This window comes from Coffea arabica, chromosome 7e (assembly GCF_036785885.1).
Source record: "Coffea arabica cultivar ET-39 chromosome 7e, Coffea Arabica ET-39 HiFi, whole genome shotgun sequence".
Taxonomy (NCBI): domain Eukaryota; kingdom Viridiplantae; phylum Streptophyta; class Magnoliopsida; order Gentianales; family Rubiaceae; genus Coffea; species Coffea arabica.
Window position 1 is genome coordinate 6,912,035 of NC_092323.1, and position 15,320 is coordinate 6,927,354.

The 15,320-nt window shown below is 36.1% G+C and overlaps 2 protein-coding genes across 2 annotated transcripts; both read right to left on the reverse strand.

The window, feature by feature from the left end:
* On the reverse strand, positions 1-5,850 carry LOC113701730 (protein CROWDED NUCLEI 4). Its single transcript, XM_027222493.2, has 9 exons — positions 5,301-5,850; positions 4,572-4,781; positions 4,239-4,492; positions 3,549-3,819; positions 3,380-3,463; positions 1,871-3,291; positions 1,616-1,778; positions 470-638; positions 1-387 (listed from the first exon to the last, which is right to left on the reverse strand). Exons 1-8 carry the CDS (start codon positions 5,523-5,525, stop codon positions 537-539), a joined length of 2,730 nt encoding a protein of 909 aa, XP_027078294.2. The 5' UTR covers positions 5,526-5,850; the 3' UTR covers positions 1-387; positions 470-536.
* A 2,937-nt stretch (positions 5,851-8,787) lies between these two features.
* LOC140011194 (uncharacterized) lies at positions 8,788-14,153 on the reverse strand. Its single transcript, XM_072059860.1, has 10 exons — positions 13,579-14,153; positions 12,904-13,090; positions 12,684-12,817; positions 12,474-12,586; positions 12,255-12,378; positions 11,664-11,813; positions 11,396-11,551; positions 10,335-10,414; positions 10,204-10,253; positions 8,788-9,274 (listed from the first exon to the last, which is right to left on the reverse strand). Exons 1-10 carry the CDS (start codon positions 13,954-13,956, stop codon positions 9,135-9,137), a joined length of 1,512 nt encoding a protein of 503 aa, XP_071915961.1. The 5' UTR covers positions 13,957-14,153; the 3' UTR covers positions 8,788-9,134.
* Positions 14,154-15,320: the final 1,167 nt, after the last annotated feature.

Consider the following 15,320-nt stretch of genomic DNA (forward strand, 5'->3'; position numbering starts at 1 on the left):
TTGTGCAATGAGGTATCCGATTCTCAGATATCAAATATTGTAAAAACTAAACACCACGAAATACCAAGGACCCCAGAGTTCCAAGACGGTTAAATCCACATCTAAGCACCACATACTTCTCACTTGCATGTCTACATTACCAGCACAAGCACACACTGGTACAAAGTTATGAGCTAAAAACCAGCACAACTATACTAAAAACCTTCCTTTCAGCCAAGGAATGCTATCAAACACCTATTAACATCACCTACCTAACAAAAGCACGCATGATTAAAAGCTCACATAAAGTAGCATTTACAAGATTAGTCAGCTTAGAAGACTAATAGCAGGCCACGTTAAAAGAGCCCCCAGTATCTAGTCGCTTATCCTGACCATTTTGGTGCAGACCTGAAAGTAAAATCTACGCTGTCAAGAATAATGTCTGCATAGGAAAAAGGGAGAAGGTTGTGGAAAAAGAGGGGAGACATACTTCCATGGATAGCTATCTCCAAGAACCAAAGCTATATAAATGCAGCAAGAAGAATTTGCTTGTTTTTCTACCTCGCCACTCTAGCTTCGGTCTCAAGGTTTATATTGTCATTGCTCTTTAGCCCATTATTGTTATCAAGTATATCGTCACTTTCTTGGGGCACAAACTCCTGCAGATACAAACATTCAAGATTGCCAATGAGTTGAACAAGAAAAAGAATGATAAAAAAAAAACGAGCATTGAACACTGACAAGTTAGTCTATCTGATTCTAGAAGAAACAACAAACATACCAGGTTCACAGCAACTGAGAGTTAGTAGGTATAGTACATTATCACACGTAATTCCAAAAACAGTTGAGGTTGGAAGTTGAACTAGATATATCTACCAAGTTGATTCTTATAAAGCTAAAAAGGGGGGAAAATCAAGAATGCAACAAGAAAAATTAAAAAATATCCACACTACATGATGGTAAGGCATATAAATAGCGAGATATGAAGACCAATCACAATCTATTCTGCGCACTCATTCAATAAATGTCCAACTAAAATATTTCCCATCTTTAGAAGCTCAAAGCTAATAGCTGAAAGTCATATTTATACAAATTGCAATGCAATGCAATTCAAGTGGCATCAAATGAGCTCGGAATCCGTGGTCAAGCATTAAGCTTAAGATGAACAATAGATTTCACAGTTCTCCAGTTAGCAGCAGTAGTTACCTGTACTGCAACATAATAAGACATCTAACATGAGCAAAACCAACTACATTTGCATCTAGTAAAAGTAATTCATCAAGACTATTTAAAATTGTTGAGCTCCGCTTAAGTAACAAAGGCCACAAGATTGGACAATCATTGTTTTGAAATGGTCAAAAAAATAGAATATTTATGCCACGAGTATGTTCAACAAAAAAATATAAAAGCCATCTACTACCCATATATTGACGGGATGAATCAACTTGTAACTACAGAAGTGAGACCAAAACAAAAAATTGTGGAATTGCCAACACCAATTTAAATCAGGAACGCAATCATGATTATAGCTACCAGCTATATGTGGCAGTCTATAATTTCAAAATTTTTTTAAAGATCAACAAGAATTCACCTAAAGAACCACAAACAATGATGACAAGACAAGGTGTTCTATTACCTGACTATCCCCACTAGCTCTTCCAACATCTACTGAGGTTACTTCCCGAATCGTTATGATTTTATCTATATATACAGTGGTCTCCTCAGCACCAACAGGAGTTTGGTTAATTGGTTTTGCAGCATTCACAGCCTCTGCAGCATTTGCTTCTTTTGATAATGCACTATATGTAAACCACCCAGTCAAAATGCAACAGAAACAAATAATGTCAACACACAGGCATAATCAAACTACTTTTTGGGGGTTGGTAAGTACCTTGGAGAAAAACTGTCCAAAGCAACATCTTTCTCTTGCCTTCTCTTTTTGCTACTTGGAGTTTGCTCAAGCAGTGTATCAGCACAGCGCTTAAGCCAAGACAAAGGAGCAGAGAGAGCAGACGGTCCAGTATCTGATCGACCTGAATTGTGCGCAGTACCATTTGAATCTATTTTATTCTTTGCCGGCACCTTTCGTGGAGTGATACGATCTGGAATGACTTTTAAGTCCTCCAATTTCTTCAATTCCTCAATCTGAGCAAGAATCTCTCCCCTATCTGCATGCAGTAGTTCTCTCTGTTTTTCCAATTTCTCTCTCTGCAACTTAAGTTCTTCTATAGAACGATTTAGCTCAGCCCATTCCTCATCTCGTTTTTCACGGTCCAATTGGATCTCCTTTTTTTCAGTATCCAGTCTTTTCATTTCTGAGTTAACAAATTCCATTTCCTTCTGCACAGTTTCTCTAAGAGAAGCAATCTCCTGAAGTTCTTTCTTCTTTTCTTCATCAAAAACTTCCATTCTTTCCTTGAGATAACTTTCTATCTCTTCACGCCTCTTTTCAACACGGTTCACAAGTTCATTTTTCTGCACTTCAATGTCTCGCAAAATCTCTGTACGTTCTTTTTGAATTTTGTTGAACCACTCAGACCTTTCACACTCTAACTCGCTCATGAAGGTTTGACGATCACAAGAAAGAGACTCAAGATCACGTTTATACTGATCACGTATTGCATCCTTCTCCAATTTGAGGTTGTTGCGCTCATCCTTAAGAAACTTGTAAATGGCTAACCTCTCTTCAGCAACACGTTCTTCTTCTTTTCTGAGCTCACCTCTTTTCTCATCAATTAATTCCCATTCAGTCTCAAACTTTGCTTTCTCTGCTTTCAGCTGATCTGCTTCAGCCTCAAGCTCCAGCTTCTGTGCTGTGATCATGTCAATCTCGTCCTTCAATCTTTTTTCTAGAACCAGTAAATCATTTGTTTCACTTGTCATTGCCTCCATTTTCTCTTCAGCATAACATATTTGTTTCTTTTTCTCCTCCAAAGAATCCAAAGACTTTTGGAGGTCAAGCTTTATTTGGTTGATCTCTTCTTTATCTTTCTCCAGCAGGGACTTAGTCAACTCCACCTCTCCCTCAGCAGCAACAAGGTTTTTTTCTTTTTCTTCAAGTGAATGAAGCCTTTCTTCCAAATCTTTCTCCTTTTCCACAATTGCTTTTGCTTGAATCTCTAAATCATGCTCTTTATCCTTCACAAGCTCCTCCTTTTGCTTCATATCGATTTCCCTCAACTCCCAAGTCCGCCTCTTGGATTCAATTTCTTCTTCCACCAATTTGCGTGTCATTTCCATCTCTGCCTCAAAAGCAGACTTTTGTACATTCCATGCAGCTTCACGATCATCTACTGCTTGTTGAACCCCATCCTACATAATGCATCCAGAAGCAAGTTTAAGCGGAATTTTACCCAATGAACAAACATCTTGCTAAGTTTCTGTTCTTATAATAACTTACAAACTCTTTGTTAGCTAATTTCCCTTGTAGAATAAGCAGCTCTTCCTCTTTCTTTGTAAGTTCACACTCCTTGCTGATAACAGCCTGTAGGGACATAAAATTGGAAAAAAAGAATATTGACAAAACCATTTAGAAGCACGGAATTAATCAGGAAACTTTGACAACAAACCTCCTCTCTTGCTGACAAGGACGTTTGTAAAAGATCCAAATCTTGTTTTTTCTCAAAAAGAACTTTGCGCTCGTTCTCTACATCCAACTTTGAAGCTTCCAATTGCTTCTCAAGCCTGGTTAATTCTTGAGATCTGTTAAAAACGTACTCCTCCCTTTGGTTAAGTAAAGATTGCCCATCAAGCAATCTGTCTTGAGACTGCTGCAAAACTTTTTGCCTTTCACGTAAAGATTGCCTCTCAGAGTGGATTTCATTCTCTTTGTTGTCACACCTAGAATGTAAGAAAAAGACGAACTCATGATTTAATCACCCTCAATACATTCAAATTCCAGAAGCTGAAATGTAAGTTAGAATTACAGTTAGCTTAACAATATTTCACAATAGGGTACTTCAATATATGCTGACTTCCGAGCAATAATTAAACTAAGACCAGAACAGAGACTAGAGATAATGAAATACATGGCACACATGCATGAAAAGAATTGCTACAATTAACTCAACTGCTCAGATTATTTCACAGTAAAATGCCAGGCACGGAGCATCTAGTAATAAATTAGCATGACAGAACAGACATACATAAGGACCTGGAAAATATCCCCACCAACCGCAAAAAAAAGGGGAACAAAGAAAGAATAAAAGCAATGTCTTTCCTTTTAGATACAAGAGACCAATATGATTCAGAAGACTTACTCAGATTTGAATGACAAGATCCGCCTTCTAAGGTCATCTTCACGTTCTTCAACTTCACGTAGCTTTCTTTCAGCAGCTCGGTGATATCGACTAGCTTCTGCTTCCAATGATTCTGCTGCACAGAGTTTTGCCTGAACCTCAGTTAATTTCTTCTGAGCATCCTCTGTCACACTTCGTGCTTCAGCCAATTTACTCTCAGCTGCAACTTTTGCCTCAGCAGACTCTGCTCTCATCTCATGCAGTGCTTTCTCAATCTACAACAACAGAAAGTCAAGAACAAACAAGCAAAATACAGTGACACATGGAAAAAGAAGGAACTTTGAACATTCATACATTTGCAACACATTCTTTCTCAACACCAAGAGCTTTCTTAAGAGCATCTTCTCGCTTCTTTGCTTCAGCCAAATCAGACGCACGTGCAGCCTGTTCACGCTTATAGTTCAACTCAGCAGCATCAGCAGCAGCTTTCAATTGATCATACTTTGAAACCCACTCTTTTCTTTCCAAGAGGATAAGACCCATATGATGTTCAATATCGTATTTCTGAAAATCAAACCACAGATTCTGTCAAATTGATGAGTAACTGTACTTCAAGACCCTAGACAAAATTCTTGCTTTTTCCCCCATAGATCCCCCACTTTTCTCCGCCTTTGGGACGGAATACCAGGAGAAAAGAAAAAAGAAATTTGATTTTGGTCATAAATGTTCAGGAAGACTTAGTTACAAAAAGTAATAACAACCATTTAAGTTCATGTCCTACAGCATTTCCCTGTCTTCACATAATTCTGTGTAAAACAACCAAAGAGTACAAATTTGATTATCCATTAATAGAAAACAGTAAATTTCAAGAATCCCCAATTGGAGAATCAGCATATTTAATTAAAATCAATCAACTTCCTTCTAAGTTATCAACAACCAGAGAAGAATCGGCAAGTAAAATCACAGTATTCCCTAACAATAACTACAAAGTCAGAAATTCTTGATTATGGAAAGTGCAGAAAGGGTATAAGAAGGGGAAAAAATGCAAAAAGAAGTAAACTGATTTAAAAAGGGGGAAAAAACCTCAGCTTCAAGGCGGGCAATATTGGCGATAAGAGCAGCCTTGTCCCTCCGTTTGATAGACTCTTCATCGAAACCAGCCTCTTTAAGTCGCTTCCATATGGCTTCATCAGTCAACGGCGTCCTGAAAACTCTACCACCAGAATCCGGCACAGTAAATGGCGTCATCAGAGTAGTCACCTGAGTCTTTGGTGTCAGTGCTAATCTCTCTGACAGAGGACTCGCCATCCTCTCTGAACAATAATAAATTTTTTTTTTAAAAAAAAAAAAAAAAAAAAAGGAATGGATAAGAAAAGATAAAACCCCTAGCTTGTTTTTTTCCCTAAATTTATTTCTGCTGAAGTCTTCAACAACTTAAATGCAGATCAAAGTTGGGTTCTCGAGCAAGAACTGGGTGGTGAAGACCCACGAAAACTGCCCTCTACTTGCTTTTTTCCCCCCTTTGTTTTATGCCTTTTTCTTAGCGGCGAGTGGTGGTGGACAACTGGGGCCTCGGTTGCTCTGAGTTGGAAACTGGAATGGAATTAAAATATGATTTGATTTGAATCGGCAGCAAAGGAAGAAAGAGGGCTTCGTTTCCAGGTAAAGGTAGTACAACTGCTAAAATAGAGAATAACCCAGCAAGTAATTAGAGGAAATGATGAGGTTTAGTGAGGGTTTCTTCTCATTATTATAAGTGTTCTTTTAAGTTTTCATTACCGAAAATCACACATCTGGAGTCTGGACCCTGAAATTCAAAACTTTAAAATGGGTGTTAATATGCAAACCTCTCCGGCTTAAATTAATTGCTCGAGTCTTACGGTGGAAGCTGAAGAAAGAAAAGGAAAGTCCTACGGAAGGTCAGCAGCTGTCGAGGACTAACTATGACTAGCAGAATAAATTGTGCGCTACTCCTAAGTACCTATCAAAGCTTTTGCGTTAATTACAAATAATCTCCTTAAGCTATAGCCTGACTCTCGTTTTATTCACTGACCATTTTTGATACTTCACCCACCAAACTATCATTTTGAAAGGCATTATTAAAATAATAATAATAAAACTTATATAATGTGCTGTAAAATTGATGAATTTCAATTTTCAAATCACAACTTAAAGAATTAAGGCTTACAAAATGCAGAAATGTTTGAATTGTAAATTATTACACCTTACTTACACAAACTAACTTGCTTGCATCATCAACACATTTTCCAATCACTTTTTTATCTCACATACACCATATCAAAAAAGTACAACAGTATTTTTTTTTATAAAATTATCTCAAATAATTTACTGTCCAAGCACGATTAAAATCGTTTTTTAAAACCTTTTAATCCCTTTCCCCACCCCCAAATTGCCAGACAGATTCCTTCCATTAGCCATTCCCTGACCATTGGACAGAAGACAAGGATTGAGCTCCCTTTTAATCTCACTATGTAGAGTCTACATCCATATCCCAAAAAGTGGAACAAGTACAATTCCTTTGTTTTTTTTCCCTTCAATCCAAATGGGGCCTCTTCTTTGTTTTTTTTATATAAAAATTTTAATACTCTATGATTATTTTTTTTATTCATTACTCATCAAAGAAGTACAAGGCTATGGAGTGAAGAAAATAGAAAGAAGATAAGAGAAACAGAAGGAAGAAAAAAGAGTAAACACGAAAAATCAAAAGCAAGTTTATTGAGGGACAATTTTGTCTCATAGAGAGTAAAACCACACAATTCAAAGGTTGGGATTAAAGTGAAAATTAGGTTATACCTTAAGAAGATTTATTCTGATTGACCTAAAACTTTTCTTCTTTTTTTTTTGGGTTTTCCTGAGCACTCCTTTTTTTAACCATGGCTAAGCCATACACGTGGTGAGACTGAGACCACCCCTTGTCAATTTCGCTTTTGTGAAGGGGTAAGAAAATTCAACCAAAAAACAAACAGAGTGGAGATTGGTTTTTGTTTGATAGAAAAAGGGATAATTTCAGAAACCTCCCCTGAGGTTTCTGACATTTACACTCACCTTCCCTGTGGTTTGAACAATTACACTAACCTCCCCTGAGGTTACTAATCCTTTACAAATTCAGTCCAAATGATTAAAATATTGTTTTAGAGAGTGAAATTAGAATTTTGTACCTGATTTGCCCTTTGTGCTACATGTCCAATGAATGACAAAGTATTACAAATTAATTAATAATTAATAAATTTTAAGGAACGTAGTTTATAGGCAAATACGTATTACTTATTTAAAGTACCAGCTCTTTACGGGTATTTTACTTTCAAACATTTACTTTATTACAAATATTTATTCTCAAATACATATTTGTATTTACTCTCAAATATTTAATTTTTGTTAAACAAAAAACCTACCAGTTTTTCTTTCGTAGAAATATTAATATAACACTTTTTCAATTTTAGTTATAAATATTTATATATTTAGCATAAATTAAATGATTCAGGATAAAATACTCATAAAGAGCTAATACTTTACTCATGTAATGGATGAAAATCATAAAAAATTAATACTTTATGGGCCATTTCTTTTTTAAAAAAATATTTAATTTATATTAAATAGATAACCTACTAATTTTCTTTTTGCGAGAATATTACTGTAACACTTTTTAATTTTTAATCACAAACGTTAATATATTTATCATAAATTAAATATTTAAAAATAAAATATCTGTAAAGGGCGAGTACTTTAAATAATATAAGGAGTGTAGTTTATTGATTTAAGTAAGGAGTGTAGTTGATAGGCAAATACACATAACCTATTTAAAGTACCCGCCCTTTACAGATATTTTATTTTCAAATATTTAATTTATGATAAATATATTAACATTTGTAATTAAAAAGTAAAAAATGTTACAGTAATATTCTCGCAAAAAGAAAATCAGTAGGTTATCTATTTAATATAAATTAAATATTTTTTAAAAAAAGAAATGGCCCATAAAGTATTAATTTTTTATTATTTTCATCAATTACATGAGTAAAGTATTAGCTCTTTATGAGTATTTTATCCTGAATCATTTAATTTATGTTAAATACATAAATATTTATAACTAAAATTGAAAAAGTGTTATATTAATATTTCTACGGAAGAAAAACTGGTAGGTTTTTTGTTTAACAAAAATTAAATATTTGAGAGTAAATACAAATCTGTATTTGAGAATAAATATTTGTAATAAAGTAAATGTTTGAAAGTAAAATACATGTAAAGAGCCGGTACTTTAAATAAGTAATACGTATTTGCCTATAAATTACGCTCCTTAAAGTTTATTAATTATTAATTAATTTGTAATACTTTGTCATTCATTGGACACGTAGCACAAAGGGCAAATCAGATACAAAATTCTAATTTCACTTTCTAAAATAATATTTTAATCATTTGGACTGGATTTGTAAAGGATTAGTAACCTCAGGGGAGGTTAGTGTAATTGTTCAAACCACAGGGGAGGTGAGTGTAAATGTCAGAAACCTCAGGGGAGATTTCTGAAATTATCCCATAGAAAAACCATCGCTCATCATGAACGAAAGCATGACACTGAAATTATCCCATAAGTCACTTACAAATTTTCATGAATCGCCTATAAACACAATCCTTACATACATTGGTAGTTTGATACTCCTTAATCATATGTTTGTAACTTCATGGCTAATGCAGTAGTCCTGACTAAACGCATTAGTAAAGGACATAAAAACGCAAAATCAAAGCGCAACTCTACTATTGTACTAAATTCTCTAACTAGTACTTTTCATCGGAGTTAATTCATGTTTCAACCGGTAGACGGTGGCATTTGTCTGATAACAGTAGGAGCAACGAGAGCTTTAGAATTGGAGACTGCGAGATGAGCAAAACCAGAGACCTTAATCGTTACGCCGTGAATGTTGCCCTTTTGTTATCGTAGTACTCCTGCAACCACTTCTTGATCAGCTTCACTTCAGATTCCCGTTGGTCCACTAACCAATCGGGATCCTCATCGGTTGCTGCGCGTAAATCTAAGTGATGAGCACCTGAGACACCGACAAAACGGTTCATCAGTCGATTGAAGCATTTACACTGGCTTGTTGTAATTGCTAAACCACAGCAACATAATCAAAATTATGCTCTTTCATGCATGAGGGAAATAGAAGCTGACTTTGCTGGGATTTGAATGAATGGAGTAATATGGCAGGTATAACCCTGGTAAGATTAAAGGAGCACTGACCCTAAGTTTTGGAGGTCTGTGTAAAGTTTTAATATACAAAAGTATAATCTTTAGGTTCTTGGGTGGAGCACATAACCTGATATCCTTGGTTATATAACACCTATTAGTTTTAATAAACTCAATTACTTCAAGATATTGAATATTCATCGCCGAATACAAATACCCGAATTAACACTAGTGGTCAAAGACAAGCCCATATATGGCATGTACATATCGGTACAAGGAAGAAAATATAAATTAACAGGCTTGCTGACAAGTGGAGAATGAATGCAATGGCCACCAGCAGAAGAGCTATTTAACCGGTAAGGCATGGACTACTGGTAATGGACATGACGAAGCAATGAAAGCTTTTTACTCTATATCACTAGCTTTGGCATGAATCACCTGATATTTAATCCTAGAAACTCTAAATTGTAAATTAAGGTTTATAGTAGTGTTATTTCTACGAATATTGCACTTTCTAACATAGATTTAAGAAAATATCTTCTTTTTTTTTATTGCTCATTTCATAATTGACAAGTGGAATTTTTCAAACTTGAATTCGGTTTCTGTAAATCAATTTCACAGAATTCAAACAAACAGATCTTAGACTGCAGTGATGCAGGGTATGATGTGGATGAGAAGACAGAATTCAAGATCAGTTTAGCATGTGATCTCATTGATGAGAGTGAAAACTTGTGGCATAAAATTAGTTCAATGTTGCTACTATGAGACCAGAAAGATAGAAAAACTTACCTTTTTCTGTAACAAGTGCAACAATAGTTTCTGAAACATCCTCCAGAACACTGCAGCACATACATTTTAGTCAAACGTTGGTGAATGAATGCTCCATGATTTTATAGATTCATAGTAAACTAAGAGGTCACCTGCCGCCACTCCATGGATCTAATAGGCCGTTTGAGAAAATGATGTTACTACCAAATTTTTTCAGAACATTTTTGAAATCCTGAGCAACAAGAAAGAAGCAAATTTATTAGACCAGAAAAGCTAAAATTTGGCATCATGCTCGCCTCCAAGGACAGGTACAAAGAACAAGATTCCATTTATGATTTAGAAGGTTGCAAAGCTGAATAATCAGTAGATAAGTAGGATGTAAGAATATGTTTAGCCTCTGGTTGCTGCAGTATATGGTCAACAGATATCAGCTAAATTTAAATTATGCATATTTTGGGTAACAGGCACTGTTTAGGTGCTAGACAAGATTGATGCAACTTTTAGCTCAGATATGATTTAAATTAAAGATATGCCCTAGAATCTTTTTAATACATGCTGCAAGATTTCATGCTCCATGATAAAAATGGCAGTCATAATTCAGAAGGAAGTCACCCATCAGAGAATGATGGGCCCAGTAACAGTGCCAAATTGAACATATTCTCCAGAAACAACAAAATCGGAACCAATATGCAGGGAACATTTAAGTAAGACATAAAATAGCTAATATAGATATAATCCATGATGGACATCAAGACACTTGGTATCGTTTTCTCTATCTCCAAAACCCACAGCTTCCGTGATGAGAAAGATGTTCTTTTCTATATTTTGTTTGAGCTTATAATAGAACTCGGATTCTATGTAGAAACTATTACAACTTGCATACATTTCACTCTCCACCAGCAACCACACTCTTAGCTTCCTTCCCCCCTTCCTCTACTTCTTTTTTGCTTGCCAAGTTACAAGACAGCCGTGTTAAAGCCTCACTATTTTCAACCACATTTACATCTTTCTACAAATCAATAAATGGTTTCCAAGCTGCATGAAGATTCAAAAGTCAACAAATTTAGCTCAAGAAAATCATTTGTAATGAATAGCCTTCTAACAGATCACTGAAAAGTTGAAGATGCTCTTCTCAAGGAAGTTAAAGAAAGACAGGACAAAAAGAGAAGCAAGTAGGTCATCCAGCAACTTAGTTAAAGCATTATTCATGTACATGTCCACCAAATTCAGTAGAAATCCATGTAGGCCTTGGCTTGACATTATAATCCTTCAGACATCGTTCCTCATCATCAGCATAATTATACTCAAATTCTGGAAACATGCTCGTGTTTTTGCTACTAGCAAATGGCATAACCATTTCAGTACAAGCCTGAAAATGTAGAAAGAAACCAAGAATATCAACATAGTGGTATCCCTTGGAGCATGCATATATTTATTTCGCCAGTTAAAATGCAAGAAATCTTTTTTGTGAAAATTGACACCTGCCAATCCCACCCGATCATGCCATGGGGGTCGTCATCCAGGTTAAAGCAATCAACGGTTCCAGTGTAATTATAGTAGACATTAACTCCTTCATATACACGCTGCAGGGTGCTTGTCCCATCAGGACAACTGTCAATCCTTCTGCATAGCTGAAAAAGAAGAAAAACAGTTGCATAACAAGGCCCTGTGACTAATAAGGGCTAGACAAGTTATCATTTAAGAGATATCTACAACCAGAGGCATCAATCCAAATTCAAGCCAGACAAGATAACATAAGGAAAAACATCAAACCACATTGCCAACAGTTTATAGGACATAGCTCATTTAAATGCTAGGGAAAGGATATACATCCAGAGAAGAACACCTTGTCTTTTTCTCATCTTCAGGTGGTAACCACCTCAGTTACTAAAAGACGATATTATAATCAGGGTAGTTTTCAAGAAACTTTAGCTAGAAAAGTTTCTAGGAAATTAGGACTAAGAAATATCGTCCATAAGAGACAAGCAAACTTGATAATTTTGACACTTGTAGCTCCTGCCAAGCTATAAAAAACATCCAACCCAATCAAAAGATTCAGTCCCAAAAAGAACCTCTTTTATTGGATTCCCAGGCAAAGGCATCAAGAAGTCAGCAGGATATGGATAGTCAGCCATTGCCAAATAACTATAAGCAGAGTCGAGCCAATCAGAAAGATCTTCACTGCTATCCAGCTTCCTGACCAATTATTTCAATTGGATCAGGAGACTTGAGAAGAATGTTATCAAGAATGTTATCTATTTGATGACAAAATTACAGTGACATGCCCTTACCGACAGAAATGAAAAGCCTTTGTCAGCTGGTTAAGTCCATCGTTTTCTTCTCCCTTTGATGCAATTATATCCCAAGACTCTTTGATTGTGTTGAAGCAGCTAATACTCTCGCGCTATGGATGTAAATACACAATCGACATCAGGTTTAAAGTGCAGTACAAAATGACACATCATAATACAAACCAGGTACACGAGCAACTTAAAACATACTCTAAAATCATTAGAGACTATGTCATAGTAAGTTTCAGGAGGCACAATATCTTCAAACTGAAGAACTGGTGCTGAGGAAGCCAATGCCCCAATAGCAATATGAGGATACTTTAGCCGCATCCATGCTGCCAGCACTGCATCATGTGCCATTATATTCAGTGCTGATAAATATATCATCAAAACATAGAGATACGAGATGCAAACTGATACCGTCACTCACTTCCTCCATACGATCCACCAAATAAGACTACAGGGCAAGCTTGAGCAGAAAGATTCCGTTTAAGCTCAGTGATGAAAACAGCATAATCAGCAAGCGCTTGCTCAGCTGTTAAGTATGACAATGTACTCGCGTTCTTGTATGCAATCTCCCGACTTCCATATGGCATTGACTCCCCGTAGTACCGGTGCTGCCAATCAAAATTCTCAATCAAATTAGACAAATGCACGGGACAAGGACAAAAACCTAACCAACCCCCCCCCCCCCCCTTCCCAACCTAATACATTTACATCACTCAAACTAAAGTGGCCTCTTTAACATTTACGTCCCACCAAGGAAAAGAAGACAAAGATCAAATTGAGGGTCCAACAAATATGTCTGTTCCTACAACATATATCAGAATCAACCTTTTAATCTCAACTTTATATAATTATATTTGTAGAAGATTTATGTAAAGCAGACAGCTTTTACCAGTACATTCAACCATTATTGCACCCAAATGACACGAGTCTTGTACAGAATTAGAAGGCAATGTTCAACTTTGATTTATGGTATAAAGCATTTACCTTTTTCATTTTTTGTTTAAATTGATCAAAGTACCCTTCTAATCTGTATTATGAGAAAAATGGTCTTTGTTGAATCCTACAAAGTAGTTCGTAGAAGTATAATCAATCTAACCTCTGGAAAAATGATCATGGCGCCGAAGCGGGGGGCAATTTCCCAAACAAAGCCAGTGTTGGCAGCGAACCATTCAATATTGCCTTCATTGCCGCAGTAGAAGAGGATGGGGCCGAGACGGGAAGGCCCCAGCCAGTGCTGAGTATTGATCAAGTATTTCTGGCGGAAAGATGGGAGGTCGGCGAAGCTGAAGTGGTCAAGCCGCTGCTCAAAGTATCGGGTCTCGTATTTTTGGTCCGTCGGTTGGTGGAGGTGGGAGAATTTACCGAGAAAGCGAGGGGCATGTTTGGAAGATCGAGGGGGATAAGAGTTAGCTGAGGAGGAGAGGGACAGAAGGATTAGGAAAGAGAGCACGAGAGGGAATGGTGGAGTGGCCATTATCTTAGTTGACAACCTCCTTCAGGCCATAGGCAGGGGAAGTGGGTGGTGGTACGAGTGATAAAGAGCTGTGTAGGTACTGCTGTTAGATTTTCTGTGTACAGTTTCCGTCTCCGGCGACTTTGGAAACACAAGTCAACAAACTAGTAGTACACTTCGTAATGTATTGTTTAACAGAGGTCGAACCGTAGAAGAAGAAGTCTCGGAGGTCATTTGATACTTATAACAACTCATGTTGTCTGAGACATGCGTAACAACTTACGTGATTTCATTAATCAAATTCTACTTTGAAATCCATTTAATTATTTATCTCTGAGAATATTACTAAACCCAGTCTTTTTCTAGTCAACAGATTGACTTTTGCAATTTAGTAAAGTAACTCCACAGGAAACCACAAAAGCCGGCAACTCTTGTGGTTCCTGAGGACCTTAATAAACTACCCAAATCCCCCTCCCAATTTCGATGTGGGACAAACCTAAGCACTCAAAGCCTCACGCACTAAAGAGCAACGCACACCCCAAGCGGACAGTTTGTCTTTTTCTAGTCAACAGATTGACTTTTGCAATTTAGTAAAGTAACTCCAATTTACTAAACCCAGTCAGTGCATCATTAATCTATAAACTCTAAATTTATAATCAGAATTATTCTCAATCCTCTCAGCATTAGATATTTTTTGTTACTCTATACACTTTTTTTTAATTTGAATATTTGTCATTGACTTGAAATTTCAGAAAATCATTCTCAAATAACTGGTGATTTACTTGAAATGGAATTCTAAAAAATTACTACACCTATTATGAAAAAAAAAATTTATTTGTAGATGTCAAATTTGTTACCATTATCAAATTTTTAAGGTGAGATCCGATAAGAGAACTACCCAAGGGGTTGAGAATCAGACCCGCATTGGCGCGGAGTGGAGTGGATTATACAGTTGCAAGAGCGGAGTTTGAAGCTTGTTTACTGTTTCTGATTTCACACACCTAAAAAAACTCGATAACAAAAAAAATATGAATGGGAAATTACTAGTAAAATTTATTTTTAAAAATAATTATAAGACAATTGCGCCTCTAATATCGGCATCAATGTATCAGTGACTAATAGGACATACTCAACCCCAATATAAATAAAATTATAAGCCTGATTTAATAGCGAAGTTGTCAATCATCATAAATCCCCATAATGTTTTTAGTGTATTTTCCTGATACTATACTGATATTCACCACAGCAAAAACTTAAATAATTGCACGTAATAAACACCATGATTTTATTCACATACATCTTCCACATAGTTGGCTTTAGTTGGAATGCTCTTCTAGCTTGATTGTTTTCCTTTCTCAAGGGAAAAAAGTATATATAGACAAGAG

Coding starts and splice junctions, on each gene's coding strand:
- LOC113701730 (XM_027222493.2), bottom strand. CDS start 5,525: ATGGCGAGTCCTCTGTCAGAGAGATTAGCACTGACACCAAAGACTCAG. Junction 4,493..4,571: donor AGAAAGAATGTGTTGCAAAT/GTATGAATGTTC, acceptor CTGTTGTTGTAG/ATTGAGAAAGCACTGCATGA. Junction 3,292..3,379: donor AATTAGCTAACAAAGAGTTT/GTAAGTTATTAT, acceptor TGCATTATGTAG/GATGGGGTTCAACAAGCAGT.
- LOC140011194 (XM_072059860.1), bottom strand. CDS start 13,956: ATGGCCACTCCACCATTCCCTCTCGTGCTCTCTTTCCTAATCCTTCTG. Junction 12,587..12,683: donor TAGTCTCTAATGATTTTAGA/GTATGTTTTAAG, acceptor TTACATCCATAG/CGCGAGAGTATTAGCTGCTT. Junction 11,552..11,663: donor TGATCGGGTGGGATTGGCAG/GTGTCAATTTTC, acceptor CTACATTTTCAG/GCTTGTACTGAAATGGTTAT.